Here is a 17,962-nt window from a genome sequence, read left to right as displayed (position 1 = left end):
CTGACAACATCTGTAACAATATGCTGTAATTATTTAGTCTTTTCTGCCTGTAGTCATGTTATAGCCATGTGGTGAGTGCCAGAAAAAAATAAAAAATCCAAAACAAATTTGATTGAGATGTTAGAACCCTGAGGTTCCTTGCTTCAGAAAGGTGATGTGTCTACACTTTAATAATGTTTTATATTTGTATTTGATGCAAGCATTTTCCAAAGGACCTGGAAATCATTTCAAATGATATAATTTTTGAAATTATGATATATGTGAAATGGATACAGATGTGTGTGTAAAAAAAAATGAAAAAAAAAAAAAAAAGATCAACAGGGTGTCAGAGAATGCATATTAACATGTCAAAATGAAGGTATTCTCTGAAACAGCTTCACTAAAGAAAACCATGATGCAGTTGCAACATTCAACCTGACTTAACTGGAGTAAAGTGTAAGTTCTTCTGTAGGGTCACATAACGGATGTGCAGAACTATAGACTACCTTGTAGAAATGTGTAGATTAGATTAGATTAGATTAGATTGTGAGGAGGTCCTCCAGGATGTGGAACATGTCAGAAAAACAACAATACATGACAAATATTTACAACTAAAACAAATAAGCTAATGTACCATTCCACAGGTCCCAAGTGGAATGATCATCATTTTTTAATGAACACTAAGAGTCATTTTACAAATACTAATGCACTGAATTTAAAATAAAAAAGTTTTTTATTTATTTATAAGGTAATAAACATGTAATACAACTACTGTAATACTTATTTACAATGAACACATTACTGCACTGAAATGGTGCAGAAGTTAGATTATACTTACACACACACACACACACACACACAAATTTTCAATGAACACATTACTGCACTGAAATTGTGCAGAAGTTATGTTGTACTTATATACAAATCAGTTGGTTTTACTAAGAAATTCATCAATGGAGTAGAAGGAGTTTTCCACCAATAAATCCTTTAGGCTTCTCTTAAACCGAGTTTCATTGGTTTTTAAGCTTTTTATGGCTGCTGGCAAGTTATTGAAAATGTGTGTTCCTGAATAATGCACACCTTTTTGTACAAGACTAAGTGACATTAAATCCTTGTGAAGATTATTCTTATTTCTAGTACTGATTCCATGAATTGAGCTGTTGGTTTGAAAAAGTGATATATTTTTAATGACAAATTTCATTAAGGAATAAATATATTGGGAAGCAGTAGTTAGTATCCCTAGTTCCCTAAACAGGCTTCTGCAGGATGTTCTTGAGTTCACACCACATATAACTCTTACTGCACGTTTTTGTGCCCGGAAAACTTTAGCTTGGCTTGATGAATTACCCCAAAAAATAATCCCATATGACATTATGGAATGAAAGTAAGCATAGTATGCCAGCTTCTTCATTTTTATATCCCCTATGTCTGACAAAATTCGCATTGCAAACAGAGATTTGTTAAGACGCTTCAGCAGTTCTGTGGTGTGCTCCTCCCAGTTGAATTTATTATCAAGCTGTAATCCCAAGAATTTAACACTGTCCACTTCTTCTATCTTCTTGTCATCGTATGCTAGACATATACTCTTGGGACACCCCTTACAAGTTCTGAACTGCATGTAGTGTGTTTTTTCAAAGTTTAGTGACAAAGAATTGGCTAGGAACCAGTGATTAATGTCCACAAATATTTTATTGGCTGATCTTTCTAAGACTACACTTGATTTGCTATTTATTGCAATGTTTGTATCATCGGCAAACAAAACAAACTTGGCATCTGGTAATGTTACTGATGAAAGGTCATTGATATACACAAGAAAAAGTAAGGGCCCCAAAATGGAACCTTGTGGGACCCCACATGTAATTAGTTCCCAGTTGGATGATGCCTGATAGCTTGATACATGTCTCTTTCCTAATAACACCCTTTGTTTCCTGCCAGAGATATAAGATTTGAACCATTTTGCAGCATTTCCTGTTACACTATAATATTCTAGTTTACTTAAAAGGATATTGTGATTTACACAGTCAAATGTCTTTGACAGATCACAAAATATACCAGTTGCCTGCAATTTTTTGTCTAATGAATTAAGCACATGTTCACTGTAAGTGTAGATAGCCTTCTCAATATCAGAACCTTTTAGAAATCCAAACTGTGACTTTGACAGTATGTTATTTGAGATAAGATGGTTATAAAGATGACTGTACATTACTTTTTCGAAAATTTTTGAGAATGCTGGCAACAGTGAAATTGGACGGAAATTTGATGCTATTTCTTTATCTCCTTTCTTAAACAGTGGCTTAACTTCAGCATATTTCAGCCATTCAGGAAATATTCCACTGATAAACGACTGGTTACACAGATAGCTTAATATGTTACTTAGCTCAGAATCACATTCTTTAATTAACTTTGTTGATATTTCATCATACCCACTAGAGGTTTTTGATTTTAAAGATTTTATGATGGACATTATTTCTGTTGGGGTAGTGAGGGTCAAATTCATATTATGGAAGTTACTTGAAATGTCTGGTCTAAGGTAATACATAGCAGCATCTACCGAACCTGACAACCCTATCTTTTCAGTAACAGTTGTAAAATGTTTGTTAAAAAGTTCTGCAACACTATACACTTCTGTCACCAATGTATCATTTACTCTTAATGGTATTTGTTCCTCTTCATGTCTGGTTCTACCGGTCTCCTCCTTCACTATATCTCATATTGTCTTTATTTTGTTATCTGATATGACTATCTTTTCCTTGTAATATATTTGCTTTGACATCCGTTTTACAGTCTTTAATATTTTGCAGTATTTCTTATAATGTGCTATATCATCAACATTGGAAATGTTTCGGATTGACAGATACAGTTTTCTTTTTGTTTTACAAGATACCCCTATTCCTTGAGTAATCCATGGCTTCTTTGTAGACTTTGCTCTAACCTTGGTAAGTTTTGGGGGAAAACAGTGTTCGAATAAGGTAAGCACTTTATTAGCAAAAATGCTATATTTTTCATTCATGCCATGAGCACTGTAAACAACAGTCCAGTGAATGTCTCTGAGGAGTGTCCTAAAATAATCAATTTTTGGCTTACTGACTACCCTCTTGAGCTCAGATTTAACAGATTTTATATCCTGTTCAGTATTAACATTTAACAGAAGGAACTGCATGTCATGGTCTGAGAGGCCATTGACTATTGGTTTTGTAATATAATTTTGTTCATTGGACTTTTCTATAAAGATATTATCAATGGCTGTTTGTGAGCAAGTGTCTATCCTAGTGGGGAACTTTACAGTGGGAATTAAGTTGAATGATAGTGTTACTAACTCAAATAAGTTCTTATTGGGAGAGTCTTTAAGGAAATCTACATTGAAATCACCAGCAACCACTATTTCTTTGTTTTTGGTTGTTAAATGGGCCAGTACAGCTTCAAGGTGGTTTACAAACAGATTAAAGTTACCTGCAGGTGCTCGATATACACTTAATATTATGAAGGATTTTTTGTGAAATTCTAATTCTGTTGCACATGCTTCCATATGCTGTTCTAGGCAAAATTTATGAATGTCTATGTTCTTAAATTTATGACAGTTCCTGATGAATGTGACAACTCCTCCTTTCTCCATTTCTGATCTACAAAAGTGAGATGCTAACCTAAACCCTGTAACACTTAAAAGTTCTATACCAGTGGTCACATGATGTTCAGAGAGGCAGATTATGTCAGCTGGGTTTGAAGACTCTAATTCATCTATGCAGATAGTTAATTCATTAATTTTATTTCTCAGTCCTCGAATATTTTGATGCAATAAAGATAGCTGACATTTCACATTGACTGAGTTAAAATTGGGTGGAGTTAAAATATCTGCTGACAGTTGAAAATTCTTAACCAATGGCTGTTTATGCTGATGTAATAAGCTGGAATTATGTTTTCTGATTTCTTTCTCAAACTGAAGGTTTGTCTCAGTTCTAACCTCTCTTAAAATTTGCTTTCTTTCTGTCCTCCCTACCCTAAAAAAGGGTCTTTTCTGAATCCTATAACCACTGGTATTTTACCACTCATGACAGTGCCTCCCCCCTTTAACTTTCCTGCTATTTCCCCAGCCAATTTACCCTTCCCCTTCCTGTTCAGGTGAAGGCCATGCCTAGTATAATCCCACCTACTGAGAGAATCAACATGAACCACACCAATGTGTGACCCCGCACCCGACATGAGCAGCCGTTCCAGCTCCAAATTAACTCTCTTGACAGAAGAGTTCAAATGAGGTCGGTCATGGTGCCCAAGAACAGATACAAACTCAACACTAGTATGCTTCGATGCTGATGCAATCTTCGCCAGGTCACACTCTATACTGTACCCAGGATCTCTGTCAATACTGTTACCTGCCCCACCCACTATAACCACGGTGTCTTCCTTAGTGAAATCTTTGCAAAGTGATCCTAAATCCTCTGTCACCCGCTCCAGACCAGCACTAGGTTTAAAAAAATTGGTGACCTGGTATTCTGATCCTAGTTCATCCTGCAAAAGTTGGCCAACACCTCTTCCATGGGAACTACCTAATAACAACACTTTCTTTCTCTTTACTGATTTCCCTACATTCTTACTTTTCAATTTGCTGCTGAAAGTTTGTTGTGCCCTGTCTACACCTGCAACTGCTTGAGGCTCACCAGCTTCTAACTGAAGCAACAGGTCAAATCTATTTTCCACATTCATCATAAAGCTGTCAGACAAAGTTCTAGGCCTGTTCCTCCTGTTGCCACTTCCCACCTCTCTTTACCCTTCTCCCTCCTTAACCTGTCAAGATCTCCCCTGGCCTTGTCTAATTCAGCCTGAAGAGCGGCAATTTTCCCCTCCTGTTCTAGTATCTTCCTATCTCTACTACAAATCCTACAAAACCACTGATGAGTCCTCATTTACTTCCCCTATTCCCACACCACTACAGTCACCCACATGGAAAAAACTACAGCACCCATCACACCAAAGCCCCGACCTAACAATTCTACAGCAAGTCAAGCACTTTTCACTCATGATAAACGTAATAGTTTATTAAGAATAAGTCAGTTAAATTACAGATAAACACGAAAATATGGTTACACAAATTTGGCCTATACGCAACTGTGTGTAAACAAAAACAAAAGTGCAAAGTTTCTGAAACAACAACTTAAACTTTACACTACTTTCTGGAAATGCTAGTTAAATAATGAAGAGGTACGCTAAGTTAAATTGCTGGAGAGAGCAAGGAACAACTAAACGAAATTCTATAGATTTGCTGCAGCAGAACGTAAACAGAAAATATGACTGTACGGTCTTTTCGTGTTTTCTGCTAATTATGTAAAGAAAAATGAAACCCCCAATGGTACACTTAAACAGCACACTAATACACTTATTTACCACATTATCAGTACTAATCTATATGTTTTATAATCTAAAATGACTTATCTTTACGAGAACACCAAAACTCGTGCTAGTTGCCTGGCTGCAGGGCTGCCAACCTCTCTGCACTCATGTACTCCTTTTTTGGAGGCCCAATGACATCTATGTAGGAATAAACATTTTCTAAGAGCTACCTGTGTGAAACTGAGCTTCATCGGCCTTTAGATCTAGGTGGTAGTAGATAGCATAGCTCACATTGATACATTTTTCTTATCTTCCATTCCCACACTGTCACTTGGTAAACACAGTGTGTGCTTACGAATATGTGAACATGTATAAAATTGGATAGAAGAATTCCTGGCACACAAAACCCTGTAATTTGTTCTTAATGGGAGACGTCACCAGAAGTGAAGGCAGCATCTGGCATACCTCAAGTTAGGCAAGAAACTATCTGATGCAAAGATTAGCAGCTGACCATACAAATAAACGTAATGGAATTTTCAGTAACAGACAAAAAATCTGATATTGTCTAGCTACAGAATTTGTGATCAGTCTCAGAATCAATCACATCTTTCACGTATCTAGGAATATCCCTCTGGAGAAAACTGAAGTGCAACAACCACACTAACGAAGCCGTGGGGAAGATGGGTTTCAGACTCAAATTTGTTTCTAAGAATCATGAAGCACTGTAAATCATGGACAAAGAGGTCATCAACGAAACTCTTGTTCAAGCACTGTTTGTCAATCTGAAAGCTTTACCAAGTTTTAATATAATAGAGAGAAAAGATCCAAAGAAGAGCTGCATATTATATGCAGGTCTCTGTAGTGAATGCAAGATAGTTACATGAGAGACTATGTGTATTCTGGAAAGCCTTACTCACAAAATTCTGAGTAATCTTCCAAACAGTGTCAAGAACATATCACTTTCTTCTACATACATCTTATGTAATGCCCCTGGCACTCAAATTTGGGCATGGATACCAACATGTTTTCCTCTCCCATACCATTTGTGTAATGAGTAGAAGGGATGAGTGGGTGGGGTAGGTGGTGGAGGTAATATTTCTGGTACATCGTGAAACCTATGTCGGTCATTGTATGATGGCTTGCAGATGAAGAAGTAAAAGACAATTTATCAAGGAAGACACTGTCATACGCTTGACACTGAACTATGTACAACCTACAGTACTCTTCAGTAAAGCAATCGTTAGAAATATAGTTTGGGCCATAAAATCCATTTGTAGGCATCATTCTGTTTAAAATTCTAGTCCCTCACTATTTTCTGGCAGTGAACTGGCTTACACAAATAGTGCTTTCCAGCATTACTAAAAGTCCTTATTTGAATAGGAGTTTAAGCCTGTACAATATTCCACTTCTCAACATTAGTTCATATGGCTTTTCATTTACTAAAATTTAAAATGCAGTGCAAGATTGCCGCTTCCCTACAGCAGTGATGGAACATCAGACAGAGATTCTACTCAAGTTTCATTACTGGTATATAGTTTTGAAAATGTTTCCATGAATCTTTAAATATTCTGGAATGTTTCAAAAAATACTGTTTTTTATTGGGTTGGCTGTTTATCAGGTATCATCCCAAATTAGAGTTAAGAGTACATTCAAATTTAAAAGATACAAAGCAGTCCTACATGCCATAACATTACATTATTTCAATTTTTTGTGAGTTTCAATATCTATAAAACTCTCATATTTTATCTACAGTTTTTTTATGATTTTATGAATGCAAAGTAACTAGATACATAAATGTATTCACACCAATTTGCAAATTGTTGTAAGATTTTTTTCCAGTCTCTGAGCAAATTAGCATTATTTGATTTGAAAGGAACATGTAAATGTATACCTTGAAAATCTGATTGATTTTAATCATTGCTACAAACCAACATTTCTCCTTTATCATAAAAGTATTTCTTATCCATTGTTTGCTTCCAGTTTTGGAATTATGGTTAAGGTTAAACATACATGGTGTCCCAGGAAGAATGACCAATATTCAGGGATATGAGAGGAACAATCATTTGAAGCCCAAAACATCATATGAATACATGTCCTGTTTCCAATTGTTCTTGTAAAATGACTGGATGTATTTACAATGTACATTAAAGGTATTCTGTCTTGGAAGCATTCAGAAAAGGGCATATGTCCATATGGAGTTTTTTTACTTCAAATGAGCATTCCTGTCATATCCCTTAGCAGCAAAATTCGTACTGGGACACCCTGTACAGTGAACAACAGGGTCGTTAGAGACAGACAGAGGCAGACAGAAGAAATGTCACCATCTCAGTGGCAGTGACTTGGGGAAACCATGAGAAGCATGAATCAGGTTGGCTACGTGGCAATTTGAATTCCCCTCTTCAAAATAAGAGCACTTAACATCTGCATTCCTTACCTGATTTTTAAAATTTTTGTATCACAAAGAAGAACTGCGTGACTTAATTTGTGGAAAACTAAAATTTTCTTCCCCCCCGCCCCTCCCTGTATCATGCACAAGCATGCCACAATATAAAATAATAAATATCAGGTGATGTTTATGTTTGTTTCCTTACACAACTTCTGGTTTTCCAAGTTCCAGTTTGCATAACATATTAATAAGTGTGTTACTCTAAAATTCCACTGTTAAAATATATATATATATATGTTCTGTGTAGGACAAAGCACAGACATGTCAATTTTATAATTTGACAATATTATGAAAATGATAGATTGCTATTCACCATATAACAGAGATGAGTTGAAGAGAGGAACAACAAAGACTAGTAAACATGTAAGCTTTTTCTGGTTACTTTCCATTCGGAAAGTGGGTGCACTCAGCAACTGTTAGGTGACTTATAAATTATAGAGTGCAGCAATCAGTCGTCCATTTTTACATTTTATTACGCAAATCCAGATTTTGGCTAGTAGCCAGCCATTCTCAATGCACTATTTTCTATTCTCAATGCATGCAAGTCCCTGTTGTTTGGGAGTCAGTGACAGTTCTTTGAAATTTCAAAGAACTGTGACTGACACCCAAACAACAGGGACTTGCATGCATTAAGAGTAGAATATAGTGCATTGAGAATGGTTAGCTATTAGCCGAAATCTGGATTTGCGTAACAAAATGTAAAAATGGATGACTGATTGCTGCACTCTATAATTTATATGTAAGCTTTTGGCAAAAAGGTCTTCTTCTGAAATAGACAATACACAAACATATTCATGCAAACACAGCTCACACACGCACGCAACCACTGTCTCTGGCTGCCAAGGCCACACTGTCAGCAACTGTGCATGATGGGAGAAGCAATCTGGTTGGTCAGGGTGGGGAGGAGGCTGGGGCAGGGAGAGGGAGGAGAGCAGGATACAAGTATGAGACAGTAAACTGGTGTTTATGGGAGCACACAGGGATGAGGTGGAGAAAAGGTAGGGCAGCTAGGTGCAGTCAGAAGGTTATATGGAGGGCAGGATAGAGAAGGGGGCAGGGAAGGGGGCAGAAAAGGAGAGAAGTAAAAAGACTTTTGGTGTGCTTGTTGAATAGAAGGCTGTGGAATGGAAACAGAGAAGGAGATGGTGGGTGAAGGACATTTACTAATGAAAGTTGAGGTCAGGAGGGTTACAGGAATGAGGGAGCCAGCCACAAAGGAGCATTCCTCTCATTATGCAATACCACCCAAAACTGGAGCAACTGAATCACATTCTCTGCTAGGGTTTTGATTACCTCTGACCATGCCCTAAAGTGAGGAATGCCCCACCCACTATCCTTCCCACCCTTCCTACAGTGATATTCCATCACCCACTGAACCTACACAACATCCTTGTCTATCTCTAGATAACCCCTGCTCCCAACCCCTTGCCTCATGGCTCATATCCCTGTAATAGATCTAGATGCAAGACCTGCCCCATACATTCTCCCACCACCATCTACTACAGTCCAGTCACAAGCATCATCTATCCCATCAAAGGGAGGTCTACCTGTGAAGCCAGTGATGTGATCTACAAGCTAAGTTGCAATAAATGTGTTTTGTTCTACGTGAGCATGACAACCAGCAAGTTGTCTGTTCGCATGAATGGCTACCGACAAACTGTGGCGAAGACAGCTAGACCACCCAGTTACTTAACATGTTTTTCATTTCAATGACTGCTTCACCTGTGGCATCTGGATCCTTCCTACCAGCACCAGCTTTTCTGAAATGCGCAGGTGGGAACTCTCTCTGCAATATACCCTACATTCCCATGACACTCTTGGCCTCAACCTTTGTTAGCCACTGTTCTTCACCCGCCATCCCCTTCCCTGTTCCTACTCCCCCCTACCCTCCTCTAACCTCCCGACTGCACTTGGATGCCCTACCCTCTCTCCACCTTTTCCTTGTATGCTCCCACAAACAACACTTTACTGTTCCCCAACCACACCCCATTCTCCCTCCTTCTCCCCACCTCAGCCTCCTCCTTATCCCTACCACCCAGATTGCTTCTCCCATCATGCACAGTTGCTCGCAGTATGGCTCCACCAGCCAGAGACAATGGCCAAGTTTGTGTGAGTTGTGTTTGCATGAATATGTGTTTGTGTGTGTATTGTCTATTTCAGAAGTCCTTTGGCTAAAAGCTTACATTTTTTTGTAATCTTTTTGGTGTGCCTGTCTGCGGCTCAACATTTCCCATATATGGCTACTAGTTATCTATCCTTTTCATAATATTGTCATTCTTCCATCCTGGAGTTTTTCATTGTTTAATTTTATAATTTAATTTATTGCTGGTACACACATGAGACTATTTTTACTCTTAATTTCTTCATGTATTTTATTACTACAGAATTTCTTTCACTGTTTCCATTGCAATTCCTTGTGCTAAATAATTTAGACTGTATATAGTAGCCTCCTGCTTGCAGTAATAAAACTGCTGTCTGGAATAGATCATCAGAATCTTCTCTTTCATCTGGTAGATAGATCTGTTATGAGGGCTATGAATCCTATTCAAATTTGGTGGCATATGTGACACGAGGTACGTGAAGTAAGGAAAATTCTCTATCATGTGCTCAGTTCAGTGCTATTTTCTACCAGTCCTCTTCATTTTATCATTTTCCTTGTGCCTGTTTAAAATAACAAGCTGTGATCAGCAGCTGTGCTTTCCCATCTCACCTCCATAATATGCATACAATATTATCTTAAATTTTTCGTGTTTGATGTCAAATTAGGATAGCTTTTTCAATTTTCTATGATGAAGAGCATGCAAATTCATTTTCAGTACTGTTGTCGTCATGTCAGATTTTGTATCAGTCTCAAAAAGTAAAATAATAACAAGGCCCAATGGGAAAGGAATGTTTCTTTATCCAGCATTTTGTTTCTGTATTTAGCAGTATTATGACTCCAAATAGAGAACTATCATAACAGATGATGCAATACATCTTACTACCAAAATACCAAGGTCGTTTTTTAGCATGTACAGGCATGTCACCTGTCTTCTGGCCTTTTGTAATGGTGAGTAGCCTTCAGCTTGGGAGATTACCTCTTGCTAAGTAGCACCTGTCTTATAATTCCTGGATTCCACTTACATTTCTTTCACTTTTGTGTGGTTGCCATTTTTCATTCTACATTTTTAAACCTTTTTTTCTGGAAGTTTCAACAACATCTGCAAATGTCTTAAGGCACTGGCACTTCCAGTAATATCAAATCTTTCAAGAATGGTAATGTCAGATCTTTCATGAATGCCGACAACAATTTGGCGAGATCTTCTGTCCTGAGGCACTCCATGTATCGTCAACTTATATGAAGTCATTTATCTTCTTCTTCAGCAGTAAACACACATTTGTTTTCCACATTTCTTTCATTTAGTTCATTTCTCTTTCTCAGATAAAACAGAAATATAATTATATTTTGCAAATGGGGATTGATCCCAATCTACAGGAAGCATCTATATAACTATAGTCAATATACTGCACAATGTTAAATAAATATAATTTCAATGTCATACTGGGAAGTTCTATCAGTTGTTTCTAGTGCCTTGTAAAAGCTAGTGCACCATTAATGCAGAAATAGAATAAGCCATATCTATTAAAAAGCATATTGTCTGAAAAATACAAGAATAAAAGCAGTCCATGTAGTATGTGAGACTAGCTAAAAATTATTCTATGCTACTTGCATATAATTTTCTACTTGTTGCTCTAAAGCTACTGCAACTCCAAGGCATGCAATGATTTTCAACCTCTATTAGCTATTAACTTCTATGCTTGGTATGGAGACAAAGAACATGCACAAGCAAAATTTCATACTAATAAAGATAAACCAAGATTTTTTTGCCAGCAGCAGATCAATTTTTACTTAATACACATGGCACTTTTTTATGCTCTCTTATCAGAGATCATGAATCTCATGATTTCATTTTTATTCTCATCTTTTTGATTATGTGCTAGTTATTACAGTAAATAGCACGCAGAGAATCTGGATTACCGGCAGCAGAGGTTGAAAACCACTGCACCCGTTGTGCAGAAGGTGCAGGCAAGCTGATACTCACTGTATGTGCTTTGGATGAGAGGCGAGAGTATAAGCTCTAAGCTGGCTGAGCGAGACCTCTGGTGGAGCAAGTTGGCTGTTAGTCCCGGTTCGTCCTGGCCTCGACAACGTCTTGCGTCCAAATCTCCTGTCTGCACAACAATACACCATTCTCACCCTGCTCCATTCTAGACGTTTCCTCAATCACTGTCCATTTCTTCCTTCTCCTTATGATGAACACACATCATATGTTTTTCTTCACTATTAGTCATTTCAGTATGCCATTCTGTGGCTCAATGTCTGTACTTTTTTTTGTGTGTAATTTCAGTCTCAAGTAATGTCACTGTCATTTTGTCACTCAAGTCACTTCAGTATCTGCAATCTTTAGTGCTAAGAAACAACTGTCACAACTCTACAAATTTTCAGATAAAAAGCTAAGCAGAAAAGACTCAACACCTGATAATAACCATCAAACTATAAGCAAATGCAAAGCCAAAAGTAAGAAAAATAAAGAAGTATAAAGCAGCAAGCAACTCTAAGAGATAAAGTTGTTTGAGTGGAAATGGGTAGTAAAAATCCAGCCTACAAAAGTGATTCAGAGAAAATCATAAGAATCCACAAATATTTTGGAAGAGATTGGCAGAGGGGAAAAAAGAGATGAGGTGCTACGCCGTTTCTTCCCCCCCCCTCTCCTTTCCACCTCCTCTCCCTCACCCCCTCCAAGTGCAAAAGATTTACCAAGTGACTGTACATACTAAAATTTGGAGAGCTGTCAGACAACAGGCACATATTATAAATGTTAGGATGTAGTGATGGAGAGGTTATGTTGAAAGGCAGTGTGAACATTGAAAAGACCTCAGTCAAGATAAAGTTCTGAGTTGGAGATGAATGTGAACAAGGGAATGCTCTGCCATCTCTATATAATATTTCCTTTCTCTGTCACTAAAAATTTGTTTAATACTGAAGGCAAATAACCTAATTTAAAAAAATCTGGATTCAGTGGTTCATGGTGTTGTTTTCCAAATCACAATTCTCCAAACATCTATAGTATGTGGCATTTCATTTATTTACTGCTCATGGGTGCAACTAAATTTTTAATTTTAAAAAACTACCCATTTCCCTCATCTTTGAAATGTTATTCAGTAAAACAGTTTTAAATGAAAAATACTATCAGGAGTACAGCTACATCTAACTTTTCCTGTTAAATGGTTGCTACTGAAATGGTGGGAGCTTGTAGACTGCAAACAGCTTCAAGCCAGCAGAACGGGACATGCATGGTATGGTGTCACACTATAATCTCAAACTCTATACTCACATTGAACTTGTTTGAGTCCCTGAGGATTCCTGATGATTGCTGGTAGTAGAGAGGCCCACGTCTGCGGCCTCCACTACCCCCGTGCTGCTGGCTCCAGTTATTATTTACATTAGAAGCTGAGGAGCGATATAACCCTGAAGAACCATCTTCCCATTGCCTTTGTGAAGAGTGGGAGGTAGGTTGGTGAAAAGGCCGAGTGTTAGCTTGTTGTTGTTGTTGTTGATTGTAATCCCGGCCACCACCCTTACTCACTAAGGAAGGCAGAGGAGGCTGCACAGATGCAGTTGACAGCTTTGTTGTTTGTGCATACTTTGGCCCATCATTTGATCTGTGGAAATTGGATCTCTCATAATAACAGGAATAGCAAACAAACATATAAAAGTAGTGAAACCAAGACAGTGTTCATACGACAAAATAATTCATATATAACTATAGTGTCAAACCTGAAAGTGATTAAATATTCAGGATTGTTTATAGAATAATATAGTATACACTTCTAATGGCTTTAACAATTTTGAATACTGAATTCATGAATAGTGGAGCTCTAATTGTACACAAATCAAACAGCTTATTCATGAATTATATATATTTGTCATTAACATTATTTTTTAACAAAAATTGAATTATTAATTAATTAAGTTGTGACTATTAGGTGAGGTTTATAGGCTTTTTGTTTTTAAAGCATTTATTTCTGCAACAACCATAAGAATAAAGCTTCAAACATAATGCTTACTGCTTATAGTAATATTGTAATTTAAAAAAAATTCAATTAGGGTATTTGAATTTTCTGCAATTGAAGAGTAATTTTCACATTTGCAATTTTTATTATAACAAAACATGTACACTGTGGTAAAACTATTTATAGAATATTTATGGCTACAATTTGTAGAAATAGGATGCACTTGCTTCCATATTATTGCGAGAGTGATAAGCTTAGTTGTGGTATTTAATGAACATGCACACTTCTTGTATATGCATAAACGGAGTAACACAACTGACATGAAATATAACAAGTCTAATGGGTTCACTTGGATCACATTTGGCCATAACCGATGCAAACTGTGCTTCAAATACATCAAGATGGAACAACTTGGTGAACCTAGAAGTCTCACATCTTTTGACTGGCGACCGAACTGAACACAGAAGTGTTAAGACAGAACATTCATCATAAAACTTCAGGAAAGAAAAGAAAAAACATTAACTTTTAACCCCTTCATACTCCCTGGCTGGAATTGTGTATGTTAACTTTTAGTATGTCTTTGCTATAAAAAAGTATTTTTTCCCAATGGAAACCTCAGGTACACATTTGTGAATGTTCTGCCTTTTCATCATGCCTGAGTGCTGCCAACTGTGCAGTATTGCCCTGCAGCTCGTGACCACCTGAAGACACAGATGTGGTTGGTTTGCTGTATTCTACTATGTAATTCAATACTGTTGTTGTTATTTTGCATGATAATTATTGAGTAATCATTGTTACTATTCATAACATTAGAGGTTTTCTTGTAATTAATTATTTTATGCCATAAAATGAAGCCAAGTGTACAAAGTATGTTTTGAAAATGGGTACATATTTTTGTATAAACCTTGGACTTAAAATCATTAAAAAAATCACCAAAGAGCTTTACCACACAAAGGAAAATTTTCTTTCCTCCAGAAAAAATTCAAGTCTGAAAGGGTTAAGGTACTGGGTCTTGTGTGATTTTCAAAGGAAATGGCTGCAATTTACAGAAAAAGGATGCAGTTGATTCCATTTCATTGTGAGACTGCTATGCTTAGTTATAGCATTTAATGAACATACATACTTCTTGTATATGTATGATAGTTTTATTACCAGTGATAAATGGCAACCACATATGCTGAAAGAATAGTTTTGAAAATTCATTCACAAAATTCATTCACTGTGTCATTCTCCATGTTATACACTATTGTGAAATGAGTTCAGAAGGGAGTCTAGTACTCATTATGGTCCAGCATATTCTGCTGTTTTCTATTATCATAGACAAGTGAAAATTCATTGTCCATCCACAACCTGAATATGGCCTGTGGGTGTGCTTCTACAAACAACGTGTAGAACAGGTGCCATACATTGTTAGCATGGAAACTATTGTTGCTGTTTATGTTATTGTGATAAGCAGTTAAATATGTTTCTTACTTGTTTTGTATGAGTTGGTTGGTGACATATTCCTACATAATTTTCATTGTAGGAAAGGTATGCTCAAAATTGATCTGACTCACTTCTAGGTCATAAATTCCTCAAGACATGTTGCAGCAGATCAAAGAAGGTATTGAATTACACAATCACAAAGCCATGTATGCAAATCATATTAAGCTCGACACTGATCTATCAGTTGTACTTACATAAAACTGCAGTGTGCAATTGAGACAAAGCAGTGAAAGGATGGCTGTAAGATGTAGATGTAGAACAGTCTTTGTAGGGGATGGATAATAAATACTGGAATATTTATACAACGTAAGTTGTGTCTGATTATATAAATAAATGAATGAGAGAGAAAATAAAGATAGTTGCACACTCTTGCAATATCTGATATTATTACATCAGTGATATTGGATATTAATCACATGAAAATTATCCAGCAGCTGGTGAACTTCACCATGAGCATCTGCGAGGCTTGCCTACACCGATGAGCCAAAACATTATGACCACCTGTTTAATAGTAAGTTAATCCACTTTTCAAACACAGTACAACAGCGATTCTGCTTGGCATTGATTCCACAGGTCTTTTATAGGTTTCCATAACTACATGGCACCAGATGTCTTCTCACAGGTCGCTAAATTCCTGCAAATTATGGGACAATGGTCTGTGGGCACACAACTGGCACCAAATACGTGTTCCGGTGGGTACAGCTCAGGGGCATTTGCTGGCTAAAACACCAATGTGAGAGTGCTCCTCAAACCACTGCAGTGGAATTCTGGCCTTGCATCATGGAGAGCTACCCTGTTGTCATGGTGTCTTCAAGTACTACCATAGGTCCCATAGGCGATCAATTCAATGCACCCCATAGCATCATTCTGCTCTCACTGGCCAGCATCTGTGATGCCGTGATGGTTTGAAGCAACCATTCATCTGGATGACAGTATGTAAGAACCCAGCCACTGACCTGGTATAAAAAGAAATGTGATTCGTTCGACAGGTGAACATTTTTATTGACCCACTGTGATTTTTATTGACCCACTGTGAAACATCAGTGATACTGTGCCCTCTGCAGTTGTAACTGACGATGTCGGCTCAACATAGGAAAATGTAGGGTCGTATGATGTGGAGCCCTATGTTCAACAATAGCCTTTGAATGGTATGTTCCGAAACACTTGTGCCTGCACTAGCATTATACTCTGACTTCAGATCCACCAAAGACTGCTGCCTATCCTGGATTACACGGGGGGGGGGGGGGGGGGGGGATCCTCTGACCCCTACATTTTGTGAAGAGACGTGGATGTCCAGTACTGTATGGCCTACACATTATTCCACCATCCTTCGACTGCTTTCCTAAGGTGCCCATGACAGCAGTAACCAAATAGTCGAGCAGCTTCACAGTTTCAGACATTCTTGTTTCCAACAGCAGGACCACAACAATGTGCCCTTTGTCAAAACCACTTATATCAGAGGATTTCTGTATTTGCAGCCCATATCTTCACTATAATGACTGCCCACTCATCTCTCTTCCACGTGCATTCTTTCCTTACAGTGTCATGTGCAACACCACAAGGAGGCATTTAACATAGCAGTAGGCAGTAGTCATAATGTTTTGGCCCATCAGTGCATCATTTGAGTAGCGAGTCCAAAATATGAGTTCTATGGTAAATAAAAATCAGGGCAAGTAATTGAAATTAGATGTGTGATTACATTGAAATGAAGGTCAGTGCAATGACTTTGGAGACAAATTTGTAGACTTAGAAAAAGGCTCTCAATTTTCTTTTCTTATAAGTGATTTACCTCATTTAATACAATTTATATTATACATTTGTATCTGTTGAATACATTTCTCACCTTGCTGTGCTATATAGACTATAATCCTGGGATTCTGCACTGAGTCCCGAATCAGAATGCTCGTGACTAACGGACGCACTTGCTTTTAAGTTGTTGATATTTTGTGGCAGGTGCCCATTGGTCTTGCCTCCAAGGAGAGTTGTAGGATTGTCATATAATGCAGAACTGAATGCCCTTGGATGGCCAGCACGTGAAGTACTGCTGCCACTTACATTACTGCCACGATATTCCAACACGTTTAGTGCTGTTGACAGTCTACAACAAATTTAATTAATTTTATTGCATTTAATAACAACAAGTAAAATTTTGAGCAGTAGGCTTTCAGTTTCCTTCTGCTCGTAATTGATTTATCACATTTAATACGATTTATATTGCACATTTGAGACAATTCGGTACAAGAAATTTAATTGATTAATTTCCTGAGGAAATAATCCACAGCATGTACATATTATTTCAATGATATGTTCACATTATGACCTTTGCTTTTTTTAACATGTTCTGTTACAACTGAAATATTTATCTCATTTGCAAACACAATCAGTTTGTACCACTGCACACTATAAATTGATGTAAATGGTATGAAGTCACTGACATTACAGAAGGTTCCAATTATAATATGAGTTAATACCAGTGGAATGAACTGATTATGCTTGTGTATGATATAAATTTTGAAGTTGCAACAGTACTTAATAAAGAAAGAAGCAAATTTTGAAATTGCAACAGTACTTAATAAAGAAAGAAGTAAATTTTGAAATTGCAACAGTACTTAATAAAGAAAGAAACCATAACAGGAACATGATATCCTTCCAATTTTAATTGAAATTTTGTGTTTA

General features: G+C 37.2%; 1 protein-coding gene across 1 annotated transcript in view; it reads right to left on the bottom strand.

Moving 5' to 3' along the window:
- Window positions 1–11,754: 11,754 nt before the first annotated feature.
- LOC126263347 (band 4.1-like protein 4A) overlaps window positions 11,755–17,962 on the bottom strand; it is a 691,823-nt gene continuing 685,615 nt past the window's right edge. Inside the window, exons 19-21 of the mRNA XM_049960435.1 lie at window positions 17,130–17,384; window positions 13,123–13,450; window positions 11,755–11,959 (exon numbers count right to left, since the gene is read on the bottom strand). Coding sequence (XP_049816392.1) covers window positions 11,762–11,959; window positions 13,123–13,450; window positions 17,130–17,384 — 781 coding nt within the window. The 3' untranslated portion in view covers window positions 11,755–11,761. The remainder of the gene's footprint in view (window positions 11,960–13,122; window positions 13,451–17,129; window positions 17,385–17,962) is intronic.

This window comes from Schistocerca nitens, chromosome 6 (genome assembly GCF_023898315.1).
Source record: "Schistocerca nitens isolate TAMUIC-IGC-003100 chromosome 6, iqSchNite1.1, whole genome shotgun sequence".
In the NCBI taxonomy this organism is placed as follows: Eukaryota; Metazoa; Arthropoda; class Insecta; order Orthoptera; family Acrididae; genus Schistocerca; species Schistocerca nitens.
The sequence above is the reverse complement of the archived record's forward strand: the minus strand, read 5'-3'. Positions and strand labels throughout refer to the sequence as shown.